This window comes from Dipodomys merriami, unplaced genomic scaffold (assembly GCF_024711535.1).
Source record: "Dipodomys merriami isolate MVZ:Mamm:240054 unplaced genomic scaffold, mDipMer1.0.p SCAF_1, whole genome shotgun sequence".
NCBI classification, from domain to species: domain Eukaryota; kingdom Metazoa; phylum Chordata; class Mammalia; order Rodentia; family Heteromyidae; genus Dipodomys; species Dipodomys merriami.
The window spans coordinates 99,779,467-99,802,252 of NW_027202270.1; the positions used below are offsets into that span (position 1 = coordinate 99,779,467).

At 35.8% G+C, this 22,786-nt stretch overlaps 1 protein-coding gene across 5 annotated transcripts in view; it reads left to right on the forward strand.

Annotated features, from left to right (window-relative positions):
* Positions 1-22,786, forward strand: part of Arhgap5 (Rho GTPase activating protein 5) — an 89,819-nt gene that overhangs the window by 63,009 nt on the left and 4,024 nt on the right. For 3 of the 5 annotated variants that reach the window (XM_070026451.1, XM_070026446.1, XM_070026445.1), the window contains exons 3-6: positions 2,839-2,986; positions 13,509-13,586; positions 17,306-17,437; positions 19,344-19,449. In XM_070026451.1, the coding sequence (XP_069882552.1) occupies positions 2,839-2,986; positions 13,509-13,586; positions 17,306-17,437; positions 19,344-19,449 (464 nt within the window). The remainder of the gene's footprint in view (positions 1-2,838; positions 2,987-13,508; positions 13,587-17,305; positions 17,438-19,343; positions 19,450-22,786) is intronic. The other 2 variants (XM_070026455.1, XM_070026452.1) reach the window with 1 other exon arrangement.

The window sequence follows — 22,786 nt, forward strand, 5'->3', positions numbered from 1 at the left end:
TATTTGAGGATATTTCTGATATTACTGAAGTAACAGGAGCATTTTCATATTCTGGAATGAGCTATTTATATTCCTCTTCCTGATCCTATTTACATTTACTGAGAATTATATCTGCTGGACACTTAATTGATAATATTGTTTATATTGTTTGCAAATGAGATGTTTATTTTACTTTGGGTATGCTTTTGAAGACATAAGATTTGCTTAAGTTTCTAGAAAAAAAGACTGGATATTTATATTTAAGCAGAAATTAAGATGAACTCATGAAAGTAGTAAGTAAATAAAAAGTGGATTATTGTTGATAAGTGAGATCTTGTTTTCAAAAGATAAGTATTTGATTATAGACATTCCTGACTGAAGGTTTGTCAGAAATCATCTGTGTAAGCAATACATCGTACTACTCATTTTTCTTTTGCGTTTCAGAGAAACTTAGTAACCAACTAGTCTCAATTTATAAAAGAGGTTATGAATTACATCAATCATTTTGAGTTGATATAAGTTTATAACTTGTAGTAGTTGGCAACTGTTGGCTGAGGGATGGATCACAGAATGACTCATTCCTGACTCATAGTCCTATGTTTGAAAGAACTACCTGAAGTGAGTTGAGAACTATGGGTTACAGGGTTAGAGTCATGTCTCAAGTGGTAAACACTAGCCCAGCAAGCAAGCTGGTAAGCAAGCACAGATAGCCAGTATTCGTGGTTTCCTAGGTAAGGTTTAGGTATCACTTTTTTTCTTCTTTATCCCAAAGGGTAAGGATAGAATAGTGTCATTAATTCCAGAGTTTTGATTGATTTCCAGAAATAGTACTAAAAAGGTTTCTAAGATTTGGTTGACAAAGTTACAACTAAGTAACTAGTTAGCTTTTCTTATAACTTTGTGGTGCTTGAGTCATTTTTGCCTTAGATTTCACTTTTCCAATAAAAAATGATGCAGTTTGTAGTTTGCAAATTGTGAAGCAGGCTTCCAAGGGAAAAGAAAAAGTGTCAGCCATTTTACCCTCTGCTTTGAAGTTATAGACGCTTCCTTTCTATTCTTACACATGGTTCTATTTTGGTGATGTGATGATCATTTATAAAGAATAAGGATCCAGAGCATTTGACTAGGTGGGTTAGATTTTGAGCCAACACTCCAATATCCTGTTGATAATATTCAAAGCACCTACATATACTGTGTTTAGTCTGTGTATATAAGCTAAACCAGATAATGTTGTATATGAGGGTTTAGAAGTTAAGATTTCATGAGCTCTGTGCTGGAAGGAACAATCTGAAATGGAAAGGGCTTTGGTTCAAGGTAACTGCTCGTGAACATGAAAGCACTTAAGTATTGAAGATACCCTAAAAAAGAATATTAAATGAACTATCCAAAGGAAAAAAACTCCTAGAAAAAAATGGGAAACTTAAGATGAGAACTTTTTTAAACCTTGGATGGTGTGCTTGTTTGCCCTCTCTTGTTCTTTCCTCTCTACTTCTATGACTAGAAATAGTGTTTTTTGTAAGTAATGATACTTTATACCAGAGACAATAAAAGTTTCCAGAAAAACTAAACTTTTTGAAAAGGGAACCAGAGGTATCAATAAAAATGCTCTCACATCCTCCTAAACTTTCTGACAACTGGACTGGGAATGTGGCTTTGCGGTAGAGTGCTTGTCTAGCAGGCATGAAGCCTTGGGTTTGATTCCTCAGTATCACATAAACAGAAAAGCCAGAAGTGGCACTGTGGCTCAAGTGGTAGAGCACTAGCCTTGAGCACAGACAGGCTCAGGGACGGTGCCCAAGCCCTGAGTTTAAGCCCCAGATCTAGCCCCCCCCCCCCCCCCAAAAAAAAAAAATTCTGACAACTTTCTCATTTCCCTATACTTCCTTCAGAGACTTTTGTTGGTGGTGGTAGTCTTGGGGCTTGAACTCTGGGCCTGGGCACTGTCCCTGCGCTCTTCAGCTCAAGGTTAGCACTCTACCTCTTTAGCCACAGCACCACTTCCAGTTTTCTAGTGGTTTATTGGAGATCAGAATCTCACGGACTTTTCTACCCAGGCTGGCTTTGAACCATGATCCTCAGATCTCCAGTCTCCTGAGTAGCTAGGATTACAAGCGTGAGCCACAGCACCCAGCTTCAGAGATTTCTTAAACTGATTGTATACAATGAAATATCTATACTGATGTCTGATACACTTTACTTCAGAAAAGATTAACACAGACTTAGCAATTTGTATTCAGACAATTCAAATTAATCCATTTTCTCTCTAATACTAACTTAAATTCTGAAAATTCTTAATTTTGTTTTTTACTATTGTGAAAATGTTTTATGCATTCTTGCAAAAATTATGTTGGCATTTAAGAAATAGTAGATAGGAAAAAATTAGAAAAAAGGATAAACTGGGGGTACTAAATAGAGTTATTTAGCTTCACTATATAATCAATCATAATGTATTTGTTCTTACAAATGTAATTTACACAAAAGCTCATTGTATGTACTTCAAAGGCCAGATTAACAGACCACACAAACTGAACTGGACATTGCTTACTCCTAATTTGTCCTTTGAGTTGGCATTGAAAAAATGATGCTTTCTACTGTCCCCCTACATTATCTTTCTAGTCTCTACCTATCTAGTCTTACTAGTTGCAAAAGAGCTTTTCCTTCTAGTCAGCTGTTCATCCCCCTACCCTTGTTGGCTTTCGTGTGTCCATTGTTCAGAATTTAATCAAGCCTTTATTGATGGACATTGATTGGATGTGTCTTTTAAATATTTCTTTTGATCCAAAAGTGTGTATTTATATTGCTTGATAATCTGAAGGAAATTAATACTAATAGTTTTAACTTGAATATGTTTTCTTATAGCAGAAAAAGAAAATTAAGAACTTCAATCCACCAACACGTAGAAATTGGGAAAGTAATTACTTTGGGATGCCCCTCCAGGATCTGGTTACAGCTGAGAAGCCCATACCACTATTTGTTGAAAAATGTGTGGAATTTATTGAAGATACAGGTAGGATAGAAGTACCAACACAAGAGAATTGATTTGAAAATTTGTTTCACCAACAGTTTGTCTCATGTTTGGGAGTTGATAGGCTAAAATTTGAAGGAGATTTATATTTGTCATTAGCATAGTCTTGAGTATTTACTCTTATATAACCATCTGATATTTGAAAGAAGTTTTGTGGTCTTCTCATGAGTCTAATAAATGGCTAAGTTGAAAACTAAAATTTTAAACTTACCTAATTCTAGAATTTAGAATGACTTCATTACTATCTTAAGCTATTCTTAGGTCATTTGATTTGAACCATTAATTTTTAAAGTTTTCAGTATTTTCAATCTAATACTAGTTAACTGTTTCACACAAGAAATTTTTTTTCCTCTAAAAATTTAAGTCAAGCCAGGCACTGGTGGCTCACACCTATAATCCTAGCTTCTTGGGAGGCTGAGATCTGAGGATTACGGTTCAAAGCCAGCCAGGGCAGGAAACTCTGAGACTCATCTCCAGTTAACCACCAGAAAACCAGAAGTGGCTCTGTGGCTCAAGTGGTAGAGCGCTTGCCTTGAGCTGAAGAGCTCAGGGACAGTGCCCAGGCCCAAAGTTCAAGACCCACTACCAACACCAAAACAAAAACACAAACAAAAAAACTTATAGGTACACAAAAAGCAGCTCACTGTATTTGTGACATTACTGTTTATTTAGTCCCAGCTATTGTGGTTTTTACATGGTTTGAGTTAAAATATTGAGAATGTGCAGATATCGTTTTAATAATAAACTTGTTTTTAGGATTATTTTGCATGATATAAATTAAAATGAAAAACAGTTTGACAGTCAAAGGTAAGGAATGAGGTCAAAGATTGTTATGCTTGGGTATATTTAAAATGAATGCAGGTTAACTTTGAAACTAGTGATTGAACAAACTACAGATTTTAAATGATGTAAAAAATATGAGCTGTCAGTTTTAGCTTTATTTGTACTTAATGAACTTTTTTTTGATAAATAAGCATTGTTTTGTCTAAAAATAGTATACCCATGTGTGAACTAAATAATCAAGCTCATTTTTGCTCCTCTGAGTGCCTTGCCCTTTCAATTATCAATTGAGTTCTACACTCACTGGTTTGTCTATTTGGTGAGGAACTTATAGATTCAATAAGGATGTGGAATTAGTATTCTAGTTGAATTCATTAGTATTCTAGTATTCATTAGTATTCTAGTTGAAATAGCAAGTATCCTCTTCCTTGAGTTATTAAGTGTTATAGAGCCTACATTGTATATATTGTTATTCTTTTTCATTCAGTTAATACTTGAGAGATGTGTTTTGGGCAAATTTCTTTTTTGTATTTTTGTTACTTTTGTGTGTGTGTGCTGGTACTAGAGCTTGAACACAGAGCCTCATGGTCTTGCCTAGCTTTTTCCTCAAGGGTGGTACTCTACTATTTGAATCACGCTTCCATTTCTGGCTTTTTGTTGGGTAATTTAAATTAGAGTTAATGGACTTTTCTGCCTGGGTTGTCTTTGAACCTCACTCCTCAGGTTTAACCTCCAAAGGTGTTAGGATTACAGTGTGAGCCACTAGCACCTGACTGTTCATCTTTAGTACAGAAGAAATACAAAGATTCTTCTTGTTTTTTGTTATTGTTGTTTTTGGGGTTTTTTTTCTTTTTGTTTTGCTGGTCCTGGGGCTTGAACTCAGGGCTTGGGCTCTGTCCCTGAGCCTCTCCCTACTCAAGGCTAGCGCTCTACCACTTGAGACACTATACCACTTCTGGCTTTTTCTTTTTTCTTTCTTTTTTTTGCTGTCCCTGCACTCTTCAGCTCAAGCCGAGCGCTCTACGGCTTGAGCCATAATGCCACTTCCGGTTTTCTAGTGGTTTATTGGAGATAAGAGTCTCATGGACTTTCCTGCCCAGGCTGGCTTTGAACTGTGATCCTCAGATCTTAGCTTCCTGAGTAGCTAGGATTACAGGCATGAGGCACCAGCACCCAACTAACTTCTGGCTTTTTCTGAATAGTTTATTAGAGATAAGAGTCTCATGGACTTTCCTCCCGGGCTGGCTTTGAACCATGATTCTCAGATCTCAGCCTCCTGAATAGCTAGAATTACAGGCATGAACCACTGGCACCCAGCTCAAAGATTCTTATAGTATTAGTTTTCCTGGTTTGGATTTGAATAATTCTCATTTTCTTCAGCAGTGTAATTAAGCCTAGTGGATATGAATGAATGGTTGTAAAATAACTTTAGGGATTGAAAATAACTATGAATTACTACTTATTAATATAATTGAAATTTCTATTACTATATTTAAGAATTTTGGTTTCTTGAATATTTTCATAATGATTGAAAGATTTGGCTCGATGAAAATCAATTTCAGGTGCAAGATAAAATGAAATTCTGATCTAACTCTTACTACAGCTTAAATTAGTCCAGGTCAGCTAATAAGTAGTTCATTCATTTAAGTGCTTTGATAGAAATATACTGAGGTACTGTAAGACTAAGAATAGAAAAAAAATAGTACCAATGCTCTTGTAGTATTATAACTTGATTCTATTACTAATTTTAAAGCTGCTGGGCAGTTTTAGCACAAATTTTCCAAGTGCTTAAGAGTTCCATTTATGTGCTGAATATGGTGATACATTCTGACTGAACTGAAGAAGCAAGAATTGAATCCCAGACTGGACTGCATTGCAAAGTTGTCTTTAAAAAACAAAACATACCAGTTTTCAATTGGCAACTCGCAATGTGGACTGTATATATAGCATAGCCATCTTTAGGCTTAATTTGTAGTCATGGAAATACCTTGCAGTTGCCCTTTTTTATTGTCAAGGTGATGTACAGAGGGATTACAGTTACATAAGTAGGGTAATAAGTACATTTCTTGTCAAACTTGTTACCCTTTCCCTCATTTTTCTCCTGCTTTCCCATTATTTTAAAATTGTACTTTGCTTCTTTATGTGGTACTGTAGTTTGAATTCAGAACCTCATACTTGTTAGGCAGACACTCTTGTGCTGAACCAGGTCTTCTGGCCTGTTGTTCAGTTTATATTTTTTGTTTGTTTGTTTTTTGCACCAGTCCTGGGGCTTGAATTCAAGGCCTAGGCCCTAAACCTGAGCTTCTTTTAATCAAGGCTAGCACTCTACCACTTGAGTCACAGCACCACTTCTGGTTTTTCTGTTTATGAGGAATTGAACCCAAGGCTTCATTTGCTAGGCAAGCACTCTACCACTAAGACACATTTCTAGCTTCAGTTTATATTTTTGAGATAAGGTCTTACTTACTGTTATTATATATACACCTGGATGGCAGACTGCTTATTTTAGGCTTCCTGTCATTGCTAGGATGGCAGGAGTGCATCATCATATCTAGTTACCTCCATTGACATAGATTCTTCTTTGCTCAGGATGGCCTTTAACCTCAGTTCAACCCTCCAAAACAGTTGTATGCTGAGTTGGCCTCAAAACAGTAGTCTTTCTATTCTTATCCTCCCAAGTAGCTAAATGTGAGCAGTATCTAGATGCCCAGCAATATTTTTTTCTTTTTATAAATTCTGAAATACAATGATATAAATGACATTGTTCTTGTTATAATGAAGTTCAAAAAGCTAAACTTTTTTGAACAACCTTAAAATAGAGTGGTAGTTTTAAGTCAGTTTATTACTTTTTATTGTAATTTATATATAATAACTTTTATATACTTTAATTGTACAGTATGAGGTTTGATAGCTTTATGGCCCTGTAACCACCATTTCACACTTAAGATATAGACTATTGGTAGCACCTAATTTTTTTAACTTTATTTTTTTAGAAATTATTCTTGTAAAGGTGATTTACAGAGGGGTTAGTTACATAAGTACATTTGGTTTTGAACAGTCACCCCTTCCCTAGCTTTCTCCCAAGTTTTTCCTTCCTGTCCCTTCACAATTTCTATAGTTTCTTTTCAATATGTCTAGTCGGTATGACTCCTGCATTTGTTTACCCTTTGTCCCACCATTTCTGTACTCCCCCTTACCCTCCCCAAAACAGATACACTTGCATACAAGTGTATCTTGTATAGATAGATATAGAAAGGTATAGAAAACAAAAACAGCAACAAAGGAGGAAAAAAATAACACAAAAGCTCTTGTTACCATTTCTTGGAGTTCATTTTGATAAGCATAATTTTATATGATCATCTGCATATAGCTTTTGGGCCTTGAATGTCTAGAGTTCTGTATAATTTATTATGTCCATGTGTATTTCTTCTCTTTTACCATCCAGTGTGTTTAATTGTACATTTATAGGCACTTTCTAGTTACAAAAATGAGGGAAACCATGGAAACTATGTTTCTTTGGCATCAAAGAAAATGATGCTATCTACTGTCTCCCTACATAATCTTTCTCTCTGACATTGTCAATATATATCTATATTAATAAAAACTTCATGTTTATAGAATTTAGGGACAGCATTAGAGTGAGAAGAAAAGTAACATGCTGTACAAGAGAGGGGCCTTAAAACACTAATGAGCACAAAAAATTTAACAAAGAGGCATAGATAGCAACATTAAATGACTTGCAGCGATTTTTTTTCACATTTTTACATGTACAGGTCTTTGGGTCTGACTTCACTTAATCTGATTTTTTTCCAAGTCGTTCCATTTCCTTATGAATGGTACGATATCATTCTTTCTGGTGGAAGCAGATAATTTCTTCTGTGTATATATACCACATTTTCTTGATCTGTTCGTCCACACCATTGGCTTTGGTAAACAATGTTGTAATGAACATGATTGTGCTGGTAGCTTTAGTGTAGTCTTTTTTGTGGTTTATGGGATAAATTGCTAGTTCATAGGAAGCTCTATGTTTAGTCTTTTGAGGAACCTCCTCCATACTGCTTTCTAGAGTGGTTGAACAAGTTTACATTCCCACCAACAGTGTGTATCAGTGTTCTCTTTTGGCCACATCCTCGCCAGCATCTGTAATAGTTTTTTTGATAATTGACATTCTAACTAGGATGGGGGAAGTACCTAATTTTTATAATAAAGTATATGTGTAAGGTTAGCTATTGGGTTGTTGTTGTGTGTGTTTGGGTTTTTTTTAACAGTGCTTGTCCCTTGTCACATGCTGAGGAAGCCCTCTGCCACTGAATTATACTCAGTCTTGTTGTTATTTTTAGGCATTTTGTTGGCTTGAGAAAATACTCTTTAACATTCCTAATTTGCTGAGTTTTTCTCCCACATGAGTACTGATTTTGTGATGTGGTCTTTCTGCATTTGTTGATATTACTGTAATAGTTTTTTTTGTATATATTTTTTATTGTAAAAATACTGTACAGAAGGGTTACAGTTACATAGGTAGGGTAATGAGTACATTTCCTATCGAGTGTTGTTACCTCCTCCTTTGTTTTTCCCCTACCATCCCTTCCCTCCACACCTCTCCAACTCCTCCCTCCACCCCCCCCCCAACTAAGTTGTTGTAATAGGGTTTTTTTTTACCTTTTTTTTTTTTTTTAGCAATGGGTCATCCTGTGCTTTTTACAGTTTATATAGAGAATTGTGTCAGTTGATTTTCAAATGTCAAACACCATTTGATCATAGTGTTTTATCCTTTTTATATGTTGCTATTGGATACACTTCGCTAAAATGTTCACGATTTCGAGTGGCCTTTATTCTGAAACTTACTTAGACCTACAGTAATGCAGCAAATTTTACTTATTGCCCTATTACTAAAAGATATTTCAAGAATAATTTTCAGCTTCTGGGTTCAGGAACTGTATGTGCAACACTCAACAAAAATTCCAGGGGCTTTTCTACATGCCTACATGTATCTGAGGCTTTTTGTATATGTCTCCCCCCTCTACCCCATTTTGTATTCTGTGCCGCAAATTCTAGCCTTCTTAGCCTTTCCACACTGGTGATCTGCCGGGTTTTCATCTCCCTTTTACTATCACTTAAACACTCCAGGCGAGAAGTTGGATCATTCAGACAGCTTTCCTCATTTGTTTTTCCTTATGGATCATAGTTTCAAGCTACCTGTTCAGTACCTAAAATATGTTACGTATGGTTTTTCTAGTGTTTAGTTGTTTACTGCTGAAGGACAATTTTTATAGCAGTTAATCCTTCATGGTAGAAGCTTATGTCCCTCTATGTATAATAATAGTGCTAAGCTCCAGTCAGGAAATACTGCTGTAAGTTTTAAAGTAGTAGTAGTAGTAGTAGTAGTAGTAATAGTAGTAGTAGTAGTAGTAGTATAGAAAAGAGAAACTGAAAATGGAATAATTGACTTTCAGGAATTAAGATTTAAAAAAAAAAAAAAAACCAGGTAAGTGTAGGATTAAAAGAGGACTCAAAAATGCCTCAGATTATTAGGGTAATCGTAGTTGGTATTCCGTTAAGAAGTTAGAGTGTGAAAACAGATTTGGCAATTTCATGATGAATTTGTTTTAGGCCTATTGAATCTTACGATGCCTTTAGAATATATAAAAGGCTAGTAGTATTGCACATATGACCACAATGCCCTGACATTGTCAATGTGTAGATAATAAGCTTTATGTTTATAAAACTTAGGGACAACATTAGAGTGAGAAGGAAAGTTCATAATCTTTAACATGCTATACAAAAGAGAGGGGCCCCAAAACGCTAACAAGCACAAAAATTTCATACAGAAGCGTAGTTAGCAACATGTAATAATTATTCTGCCATGGTTCTAAAAGCTAGAAGTCTAAAATTAAGATGTCAGCAGGATCTGTCCTTTCTGTGAAACTGAGTAGAATCCTTCCTTGTTCTTGATTCTAGTCCTATTCCTTGCTTTGTGGCTATATCACTCCACTGCCTTTAGCATGTGGTTTTTATGGATACCGGTTACATTGGGTTTAAATAATACCAATAGGGCTGGGAAGTTGGCTCTGTAGTAGAGTGCTTACCTCGCATGCGTGCGGCTCTGGGTTCAATTCCTCAACACCACATAAGCAGAAAAAAGATGGAAGTGGCACTGTGGCTCTAGTGGTAGACCGCTAGCCTTGAGCTGAAGAGCTGAGGGACAGTGCCCAGGCCCAACAAAAATAAAAATAAAAAAATAACATCAATATCAGCTGGTAGGATCTTATCTTGACTTACTATATCGTCAAAGAGCTTATATCCAAATAGTTAACCTTCTGAGGTTTTGGAGGCTGAGATAATTCAACCCATAGTATGTTTTATACCTGTTTTATAATGGTTTTGGGTAGTGTGTGTGTGTGTGTGTGTGTGTGTGTGTGTGTGTGTGTGTGTGTGTGTGTGTGTGTGTGTGTGTGTGTGTGTGTGTGTGTGTGTGTGTGTGTGTGTGTGTGTGTGTGTGTGTGTGGCATGAAGATGTTGCTTTTATTGAATTTTCTGTATCAACTGAGATAATTGTGTGGATATTTTTTCTTCTATTAATGTGTGTTACATATAAAATCTGTTGGATTCATTTTCCTAGCATTTTGTTGGGGAGCTTTAGGTTTATTGTTGTTGACATTGATTTTGTTTTGTCTTTTAGCTTTTCTATGTTTTTGTCTGACTTTAGTGTTAATGCCTTATAGAGTTTAGAAGTGTTTCCTCCTTCAGAATGGTCGTTTATTTATGTGCTGGTCCTTGGGCTTGAACACAGGACCTAAATGCTGTACCCTAGTTTTTTCTACTCAAAGCTACCATTCTACCACTTCAGCCACAGCTCCACTTGTAGCTTTGGGGTGATTAGTTGGAGATAAAAATCTTACAGACTTTACTGCCTGGGCTGGCTTTAATCCATGATTCTCAGATCTCAGCCACCTGAGTAGCTAAGATTACAGAATGGTATTTTAATGATACATTTACTGGCTTTATAAGTGTGCCTTCTTCAGAATTCAAGACATTCTTACGTTACACTTAAACTCTCTAGTTTATTTTCCTGCATTTTATAGTTTTCAGTATCCTGTTTTGTTACCAGACATACCTCTCACTGCTGCTAATCTCATTTTTTAAAAAATTTGAAGTTTCTGATGAGCTTTGGGTTAGCAAAAATTGTGCTGAATCTAGAAAATTGAGGTGTTTCTCCTCTAAAGAAATTATATATGTTATTGTTAGGGTATTATGATATCTTTTGACAGTGGCCACTTGTAGTTCTTTGTATTCAATTTTTTTTCTTTATAATATGTGATCACATACATGATCAGGCTAAGTAGATGTGGCATTCTTCTACTTACCTAAATTTATATTTCCATATGAACATAACTCATCTGGAATGCCCCACTATTGCAATTGCATTATAAAGAAGTAGAGACTTTTTTTTTTTAATTCTGTATTTCTGGTAAACTGAATTGGAAGAATAAATACTAATAGCCTTTTCTATATATTGGTCTGAATATCATGTGTTGTTTCAACACATCAGTAGTGGGTGAAATAACTAAAGTAAAGTAAGTAGATGCTTGTATCTTTGTGTGTTTTTTTCAGGGACCAGATGGAAGGACACTGCTAATGTATTTACCATTGCGTAGAACATACTCTGTTAAGTACATTATGGAAAGTAGTTATTGGTAATACTGTAGTTACAGATAAAGTGTTGATGCTTCTAAAAAAGAAGAAATTAGAGTTGGAGGGAAAGTGTCACTGAGACATGGGTGTTTTTTGTATGCATTAAGAACTAATAATAGAATTCACAAAAGGAAGAAAAACTTTATGTAGAGAATAATGAGATGTAGTTCATTTTGTAGGTAACATAGATAGGTAATATAAATGACATAGAGGGAAAAGGACACTTTGGAACTAGGCTATAACTCTTTAACAAAACATAGTGTTATAAACACAGGAGGAATTTCTTCTTCCTCCAGGAAACCCTAGTTTTGTTACTTAATGTTGTGTTTTTTTAAAAAATTTATTGTGAAGGTGATGAACAGGGGTTACAGTTACATAAGTAAGTAAATGAATACATTTCTTTCAAACACTGTTACCCCCTCCCTCATTTTTTCCCGATTACCATTCCCCACTCCCCTCCCATTCCTGTTGTTTTTTAACTGATTAAGTCAGTCCACTGTTAGATTAACTGTTGACTAACTGTTGTCACTTAACTATATGACATATAAAATTGACCATTATGCTATCTATACTTAACAAAATTAGTAAATCAGTATATGAGCCAGGCACTGGTGGCTTATGCCTATACTCCTAGCTTCTAAGGATGCTGAGATCTGAGGATCACAGTTCAAAGCTAGCCTGGTCAGGAAAGTTCATGAGGCTCTATTAATCTTCAACTCTGGAAATGGAGCTGTGGCTTAAGTGATATTACCCAGGGACAATACCCAGTCCCTGAGTTCAGGCCACAGGACACACACACATACATACATACATACACACAAAATCAACATATTTGAATTTTTTTGTTTTTTTATTGTAAAAATAGTGTACAGGGGGGTTACAGTTACATGAATAAGGTAATGAGTACATTTCCTATCCAGCATTGTTACTTCTGCCCTTGTTTTTCCCCTCCTGTCCTGTCCCTTCCCTCCTCACCTGCCTATTTCCCCCTCCCCATATTTTAATTTTTTAAAATTTCTTTAATTGTATAAAGGAGTTGTTATTCACCAAAGTTTTCACTTCTTTTATAAATAGATCTGTGAACTGCCTAGTTTCAAACTAATAAAATGTTTGGATTTATGGAAGCTCTCAGATAAAGAACTGACTATAAGAACTAAAAAAAAAACAAACCTTACTTGCTGGGTGCTGGTGGCTCAGGCCTGTAATCTGAGCTACTTAGAAAAATTGTGGTTTGAAGCCAGTCAGACAGGAAAGGCCCTTCTTTCTTTTTGGGGGGCGTCTGGTCGTGGGGCCTGACCTCTGTCTGGGCCTGGGCGCTGTCCCCCATTCTTCAGCTCAAGGCTAGCACTCTACCACTTGAGCCACAGCGCCACTTCCGGCTTTTTTCTTTTTTTTGCCTATGTGGTGCTGAGGAATCGAACCCAGGGCCTCATTCATGCCAGGCAAGCACTCTACCACTGAGCCACCTTCCCAGCCCCTGGAAAGGCCCTTATTTCTAATTAACCATCAGAGAACCAGAAATGAAGCTGTGGCTTGGGTTGGTAGTATACTGGCCTTGACCAAAAGAACTCAAGAACAGGGCCCAGGCCCTGAATTTAAGCCTCATAATCCACCCAGCAAAAAACAAACAACAACAACAAAAAACTTATAGAGTGTGTGTGTGTGTGTATGTGTAATGTTATTTGCTTGGTTTTAAAGTAATTTCATCTCAAAAAGTCATGTGTATGTGTGTGTGTTTTTTTCCCCTCAGGGTTTTGAGTTATACTTAGTGGGAGGAGGAATAGGTATAAATTATCTCATCTTGTTTTTGTTTGAAGCTGGATATCTTAAATGGTTTCAAATAAGAAATGGTCCATTGAGAGCTTATTTTAAAATAATCAAAAATATTTTGAAAAATATTTTATCTTGTTTTTGGTAAGTTATTAAGGATTTAAGGTTAAGTGCATTCTTTGTTATACCAGTATTTAGAATTAAATACATTGTGGACATATGTGTATTTGTAGAAACGTGTGTATTTCTTTTTTTCTCATAGGATTATGTACTGAAGGACTGTATCGTGTTAGTGGAAACAAAACTGATCAAGACAATATTCAAAAGCAGTTTGATCAAGGTAAGATGACTATTGTGTAAAGTTAAATCATTGTTTAGATGTTTCCCTTATTGGAGTTTTGTGGTTTGTATTTAAAACTAATGAAATAAATGGCTAAGAAGAGAGTTTCAAAGTACTATCTGCCACAGTAAAGGACAGGAGAGGTAGGAAAGTTGTCTTTACATTAGGATTCTAGGCAATTACAAGAAGTTGAAATACGAAACTTTTATAACACAATAGGATAAAAATGAAAGGCAGAAACAGTTTGAGAAAATATAGTATTCTTCTTACACATATATATGAGAGAGAGAGATCTCAGTATGGAACATCACAAGTTCAGGCTAATCTTGAACTTGCAGTTCTCCTTTTCAGTCCTCCTGTCTTCACCTCTCAAGTGCTAAGATTGTATTCCTCTTATTTGTAATGTAAGAATGAAGGCAAAAGAGAGACCTTCTAGGGCTGGGAAAGTGGCTCGATGGTAGAGTGCTTGCCTTGCATTCATGAGGCCTTGGGTTTGAATCCTCAGCACCACATAAGCAAAAAAAGGTGGAAATGGCTCCATGGCTCAGGTAGCAGAGTGCTAGCCTTGAGCTGAAGAGCTGAGGGAACACCGTCCAGGCCCAGAGTTCAGGCCCCACAACCAACCAAAAAAAAAAAAAAAAGGAGAGAAAGAGAGACCATCTTCTTTCTTCCATAAAAAAGGAAATACTTAAAAGCACTGTATTGGAACAGAGTCTGTCATAAGCCCAGAATAAATAGTATGAAGGCAAATATATAGGTTTTGTTTTAGGAATAATCAGAATCTATTTCATGTCCTAAGACTGCAAGGAATACTATAAAACACTGTTTTGAGGAAGGATAAGGGATATGATGGCTCAGGTACTCTCCATTTTTCCTCATGTTTTATACTCTTATCCCAATAATCAATTCACATATAAATATAAAAGGTTATATAATCTATCAACACAATTAGGAAGGCAGTAAACTGACTTACAATGGATTAGCGTCTTTGTATATCAAAGGCCTGTGAGAAAATTTTTTTCATAATGTTGGAGAATTTAACATTAAGAGTAAAAACAACTGATTTGCCTATTCATAAATAAATTACATATACAGTCAAGGATTTACATGTAGAAGAATGAAAAACAAAAACACTTGAATGAAAATGAGCATTTTTATAGTGTTGAGTAGGAAAAGCCTAAACTTGATAGGAAACCAAAAATGCCTGAACTACCCAAAGATGCAGAAATTCTGTAAGAGGATATAAATAAAGCATAGATAAAATCCATGACAAATGCACTCTTGGGGAGGATGTGGAATAACTATACTAAAGCAGTTTATTGCAGAAAAAAGCTATTAGTAAATATTTGAAAAAGTCCTTAGCCTTAAGATTGTATTTATTATCAGAGTGAAAAAGGTTATTAGTAGACTGTAGGCAAATAGGTATCATATACACTGGTTATGAATACCTTTTGAGAGGCAGTTTTTGAATATCTATTAAAATTCAAGTAACTTTGTTAGAGACATTCTACTTCAAGGAGTTTATGTTAGAGAAGACTTTGCTTAAGCTTATAAAGAGCATTTGCTGTAGCATTGTTTGTAGTTGGGACAGGGGAAGGTAGAGGCAAATCTCCTGAGTATTAATGTTTAATTTTGTTAGTCATGTAAAATAATATATGTTTGATACCATGGTAAAATATCAAGTTGTTGAGTGGTATATATATATATATATATATATATATATATATATATGGCGCTATATGGTGGTATGTATGTATGTATATACTCTTTAGCTGTGTTGTCAAAGAATGCTATAGCCCATTTTTTAGTTTTAAATCTTCATTAGAGAAACTGTAGAATTTATAATTTATATATTTCACTTCTGGTAATGAAGGCCAGGATAGTGGTTAATTCCAAAGCTCTTGAATTTGACTCTTTGATTTTGTTTTCTAATTTTTTCACTTTCTTTCTTTGTGTATCAGGTACGTTTATCTTTCTAAATTTCAATTTCTTCATCTGTGCAAAGGGTTGGGACACATTAAGTGTGAATAATGCATGTGAAGAATTTTAAGAGAGGTTGAGATACAGGAAGATTTTCCCTAGCTAGTCAGGGAAAAGGTTTGTGAGATCTTCATTTCAACTCATAGTCAATTAGCTACACAGGGGTAAGGTTGGGCAGATCAAAGCTGGTTGGAGGCAGGGCTTGAGCAATAGACTGCCTACCTAATAATGTTGACTAGTTAATCACTAATACTATGTAAGTTAATCAATCTGAGGAAACATTTTTAACTATTGAAATCATTTATGTATAGGAGCACTCCTGTAATCCCAACTTTTCAAGAGGCAGGGTTTGAAGCATTGTAGTTCAAGTTCATCACAGGCAAAAAGTTAGCATGACTTTATCTCAGCCAATAAGTTGGGTCTATAATTTTAGCTACTTGGAGGCATAATTAGGCATAAAAAGGAGAGTCAGTTTAAGCTGCCTGTACAAAAAGTGAAATCTCATGCCTGCAATCCTAGTTACTCAGGAGGCTGAGATGAGAGAATCTTGGTTCAAAGCTAACTTGGGCAAAAAAATCTAAGAGACTCTGTCTCCAATGAACCTGCAAAGTAGCAGACTGGAGGTAATGGCCAAGTGGTGGAGCAACAGCCTTGAGCAAGAAAGCCAAGCAAGAATGTGAACTCCTGAGTTTAAGAGACACATACACACCAAAAAACCTGGATGGGAGTATAGCTCAAGTGGTACACACACACACACACACACACACACACACATGCATGCACGCACGCACGCGCGCTTGCACGAGCATAGCTCAAGTGGTAGAGTACTTACCTATAATCACAAGGCCCTGAGTTCAAACCTCAATACTGATGGGTCAAAAATAAACCTGCTTGGGCTGAGAAGGTGGCTCAGTGGTAGAGTGCTTAACTTGCATGCATGAGGCCCTGTTTTCGATTCCTCAGCACTACATAAGCAGAAAAAGCTGGAAGTGGTGCTGTGGCTCAACTGGTAGAGAGCTAGCCTTGAGTTGAAGAGCTGAGGGACAGCGCCCAGGTCCAGAGTTCAGGCCCCGCGACTGGCAAAAAAATAAATAAATAAACCTGCTTATATGAAGTATAGTGTTAATTGATGATTCTGGGTTACATACATGAACTTTGTTTGCCAGTTTTCCAGTATAAACAAAATGTTTTTTAAAGCTTGGATAATACCTTAAAAATGAAATAAAGTATAGAATATATAGAATAGGTATTTGTTTTTTCCTTTAAGTGATGGAAAAACTAAAGGAATTATAAACATGATTGTTTCTAGGTGATAGGAATTTTTTCTATTTTCTAGTCTATCTTAGATTTAAATGATTTATTAATCTCAGATACATTTTATGACACACCTTTAGTATGTTCCATTCTTTTTTTCTCTTTTAGTTCAGTATACTGATAAGACAATTACTTAAATTTAGACTTTTTAGAAAATTGTTAAATAGTTTCTTTCTGGTTTCTTATGGATTCTTTAAAAGATGCCTGTGGAAGCAGAAGAAATTAAGATAGGTATTTTTAAAAAGAAAACAACAATTTCTTGCTTGGTTTTCTTTTCCCTGATCAATATAGTCTTGTCAACCTCTGAAGAACAGGATGTAGTGAGAAATTTCAAATCTTTTAATCTAGAGGTACCTATTGAGCTTAACTTCTACAATAAATTAAAATTTCATTATATAAGGTAAAATTTTACTTTTGTCTTATAGATCATAATATCAGTCTAGTATCAATGGAAGTGACAGTAAATGCTGTAGCTGGAGCTCTTAAAGCTTTCTTTGCAGATCTACCAGATCCTTTAATTCCATATCCACTCCATCCAGAGCTATTGGCAGCAGCAAGTAAGTATAAATTTACTTTCTTGAGAAGGATGATATAGTAATTTTTGAGTAGTAATTGAAGTCAGTCATGCACTAGGATTTTAACTATGAAAATTCAGCTGTCACCTGGTGTCAGTGGCTCACGCCTGAGCTACTCAGGAGATCTGGAGATTGCAGTTTATTTTTTTTTGTCGGTCGTGGGGCTTGAACTCTGGGCCTGGGCGTTGTCCCTTAGCTCTTCAGCTCAAGGCGAGCGCTCTACCACTTGAGCTACAGCGCCACTTCCGGTTTTCTGGTGGTTTTATTGGAGATAGGAGTCTCACGGTCTCTCCTGCCCGGGCTGGCTTTGAACCGCGATCCTCAGATCTCAGCCTCCTGAGTAGCTAGGATTACAGGCGTGAGCCACCAGTGCCTGGCTGCAGGCAGATTCTTATCTCCAGAAGTGGATCTGTGCTTGAAGTGGTAGAGCACAAAAGCTCAGGGATACTGCCCCAGGCCCTGAATTCAAGCCCCAGGATATGGGGGGGGTGGGGTGGGGGAAATCAGCTGTCTTAGAGGTAAAATTAGAATCCCCGTGGATGGAACCCAGGAATATGCAGTTTTAGATATCCTGCCAGATCAGTACTCTGAGAAGTTAATTAAATGTATACATGGAGGTATTTATATTTTTTAGGTATTTTTACTTTTTAGCATTTTTTATTTATTAGCTTACAATAGTTACACATTATTTATATTCCGTGTGTTTATAATCTATTCTCAATCTCATTGTCTTTTTGCTTTCCTATTCCCCTTCCCAAAACGATTTCAGTAGCTTTCCTTGTATTTTCATAGTTGCAAACAATCTATTTCAACCATAATTACCTTCTTTCAAAATTATTCTCCCAAATTTGAAGTATTTTTAATTCTAACTCAAAAGTATTACAAGAAAAATGTTTCAAATAAATGTATGTTATGGACTTCAGTAAAATACTATCCTATATTTGGTCAACATATATGTATCTTTACTTTTTTTAATCAAATTTATGTTTGCTTTACATCTGAAGTAATTTTTGGAAAACAATAAGCCAGGAACATATAGAGTACATAACAATAGAAGTAAATTGTGGACAAATGAGAATTTTAAGTACTTGATTATACTCCCATGATGATGTAATGTCCACATTAACCTCAAATGAAAAAGAATAGGAAAGCAGTCTTTTATTTCCATTATTTCAGGAAGAAGTTTCAGATTCCATGATATAATGTGCCTAAACTGGGAGAGTAACTAACTATATTAAATGTTTATACTGTTTATAAAGGACATTTATTTTTTTGATAGACAGATTACAAGAGAGCCATATATATTCAGCCTACCACTGTTTTTGAAGGGCTGTTGAACTGAGAATTATTTTTACATCAATTTCATTGGTACACTAAAAATACATAAAATTCTAATTTAAAAGGCTTATTGTAGAAGACAGCCTATGCTCATAAGTTAAATATTGTCTTTTGTTCTCACTACTGAGTAATTGTATAGTCTGAAATAATATACTCTTTGTACCAGGACTATTAAAAGACTTACCAATCCATTTCTCAGATTGATTAACTTACATAATATCAGTGATTAACTAATATTAGTGAACATTAGTAATAGTTTTATAAAATACATAAAGTCAGTTACTAATACACTTTTATCAGTGCTGAATCACTTTGGTCTTTAGTAAATAGCTTTACTTATAGTAGGGCTGTTGGAATAGATGGTGTAATTGGGAATGTTCATTGAAATGATTTCTTAATTTAGATTAGTGGGTCTTTTGGCATTATGTTTTGTTGCTGTTTACTTAATATGCTTCAAGAACATCCTTAATTTTTTTATAGTGTTAGCAAGAAGCTTTTATCAAGTATTTTAAATATATGAGTATCATGCAGATTTTTGCTACTTTCACAGAAATTCCAGATAAAATAGAACGCCTTCATGTCTTGAAAGAAATTGTTAAGAAATTTCATCCTGTAAACTATGAGGTATTCAGATACGTGATAACACATCTGAACAGGTACTTGTTTTGTTTTTGCAGTATAAAATTCACTGTAGATTTCAAACATGTTAATTTCATTAATTGGGTAATTAGAAGATTTTTTTTCAAAAAAGCAACATTCGAAGCATGGTTCAGTTTTGGCTTTCCTTAATGATTATCTGTATTTTCTTATTTATATCTAAAAAGCTATATGATTATGGTTTTATGCGTGTAATAGTTATATGTGATAACCTGATATAATTTTGTCTTTAGTATTGACTTCTATAGACTCTTAGAATTTTTATTATAAAATAAGTTAAATAACCACATCAATCTATTTGGAGTTGGAAAAACTAGAATCAATCCAAGTTTTAAGTAATTCATTTTGCCTCTTCTATTTTGTTTAGCTGTTGTATAAAGTTTTGTTTAGGTATTACACAAAAATATTTTACTACAAACCTACCCAGTTACTTGAAATACAGGGCACAAGTTTTTGTATTATCACTAGATTTGTTAAGTTTATGTTTGAATGTAAAAAGGTACTTCTAGGATTAAGTGACACTGTTGCATTAATGATTGGAAGTTTCAGGCAATGGAATCAAGCAAGGGTCTACTTGTAATATTAATAGTTCTGTTACATTGGAGAGAATTACCTTCCTATCTTTATTTTTGTCTACTATATAACAAGTGGGAAAGATAGCACTTCACAAAATTGCTCTGGCAACTTAGTATTTACAACATGGAATTGCAAATGTATATTTTGTAATATTTTCTGGTTAATGGTAGAGCTTTACCTAGCATGTATGAGACCCTGGGTTCAGTCTCTAGTGCGAAAAAACTAAACTGCAGTTTATTTTAACTAATAATATCAAGGCTCAATCGAGCACATTTTAGTTCATGCTATTTAAAAGAGTATTAACCAATGTTTGAAGCTTTATTATTACTTTAGTGTCTTAATGTAAATTTGCATTCTCATTATTTATATTCCTCTTAAGAAAATACTACTCAGCATATAGTATTTAGACTTAGAATTTCCCTTTTTGAAAAGTTGGGTGTTTGATGTTATGACAATAGTGTGCATGGATATTGTAGGATACCTTACTTGTGAAATATAGGAATAATTTGCAAATATATTATTTGACTGAAATAAGAATTCAACCTCATTAAGATGATTTGGGGAAAAGAGGGCATATTCAGTATTTGTCCACTATCAAAATTTTCTAAATTACTTACTATTCCCCAGCACTGCTCTTAGCTCTGGTGATAACCATAACAAGCAATGTAGTCAAAATATATCTGATGCATTGAGGAGCAGCAAAGAAGCTAAAAACTGGGGCCATACTTTATTTTTTTAAAAAGCTGCATGATTTACACCGAGATTCACTGGAGGTATAGCAGAATAATACAATCAGATCTAAGTCTGTATAAAAGGAATGCTTGGGGCTGGGAAGGTGGCTCAGTGGTAGAGCGCTTGCCTTGCATGCTCGAGGCCCTGGGTTCGATCCCTCAGCACCACATAAGCAAAAAGAAAAAAGCCGGAAGTGGCGCTGTGGCTCATAGTGGTAGAGCGCTAGCCTTGAGCTGAAGAGCTGAGGGACAGCGCCCAGGCTCAGAGTTCAGGCCCCACGACCGGACCCAAAAAAAAAAAAAAAAAAAAAAAGGAATGCTTAATTAAACATCAGTGTTGTTGTTCACACAGGGAGACCTGGGAACATGGTGTCTGGTAGGCAGAAAGGGACCATACCATGCGGGTGTAGACAAAGATTATTAAAACATCATATGCTTATATAGGGCATAGGGGCATAGAAGGTAAGTCTGTAGTCATGGGACAGTCACGGGACAGAAAGTTGACCTTAAACAGTTCTTGGGGAATGTGGACAATTAGCAACTTTTAATCAGTGAAAGGTGCAGGTGGGGCTCCATTAAGAAACACAAAAGGAATCTTGAGGCATAAGTCTACACAATTAACTAGGCGGAGCACGAATAGCACTTCTGGAAAACCAACACCTGAATCTGGCACTGCCATCGGACCTTTGCCCCACATGGAGGAAAGGGTGTCCTCCTCCTCCCCCAGAGGAATGCATGCCAGCACGTACCCTCACGGCACACAGGAGCTTAGATGGGGCCTTGGGAGTCAATGCTTCCAACACTACAATAAGCGTGGTTTTTCCTATTCTCCATTTTCTTTCCCTTACCACTGCTTTATTACTGTTTCTTGTTTAGGAAACTAGCTTTGTTACAGTTGTTCTTGTAGCTTTTATTATAATTGCCAATTTTTCCTCCTCTTGATTTTGATGCCAGAGGATATTTTTTAAGTATTCTATAAAGACCACTTATGATTGAATATCTGGGCTTCAGTTGGTGGCTCATGCCTGTAATCTTAGCTGTTCAGGAGGCTGGGATTTGAGGATAGTAGTTCAAAGCCAGCTGGAGCAGGAACGTCTGTGAGATTATTTTTATTTAAACACCAAAAGCCAGAAGTGAAACTTTTTCTCAAGTAGTAGAGCACCAGCCTTGAGCGAAAAGTTGAGGGACAAGCACCCAGGCCCTGATTTAATACTTTAAGCCCCAAATACTCTTCCTACCCCATACACAAAAGAATCCAAGCCGTTTAACAATAGTGATTCAAATTTCTTTTGCCCCATACATGAACTAAGTGTTGCTGTATTGAATTTAATAGTAGTTGACTAAGGGTATCAAGATCATATATTGACATGACTACCTCAGATAGTTCTCAAAGTATGGCTCCAAAACAGAAGCAGCAGCATTACCTGGGAATTTGTTAGGAATGCAGGTAACTACTAGTTACCCCAGAATCAGAAACAACAAATATTTTTTAGCAGTTTATACAGGCCTGCTAAGAGGTTTTCATAAATGCTAAAATTAACTGTGTTTTAACTGAATTTTCCTACCTATATACCATTCATCCCACATCCATCACCTTTGATGTAACTAAAACATCATCTCTTGCCCTCTTTGAAGCATTCTCTAGCCACCCTCATTTCAAACTGACATAGTAGCTTTCCTCAGATATTTCCAGTGCCTGTTACTTGCCTACTACATGAATGCCAAACTGCCTTTAATAGCTCCTACCATCTATTAACAAAAGTTGACTTTATTCTGATTTTCCAGTAAGTCTCTCAATGAATATAATAGCTTTTAACACAGAACATTTTTTCCCACCCAGTGCTCAGTATCAAAACCATGGCCTCACACATGCTTGGCAAACATTCTACTACCACTTTGCTATTTCCTTAGCCCCACAGCTTGTGAACTTATTTTGGTCATTACTGGCTCTGTATTACTTGAGCAATGCCTCCAGTCTAGCATTTTGCTAGATAAATGGCAATGGAGTCTTGAGGCCTTTTTTCTACCT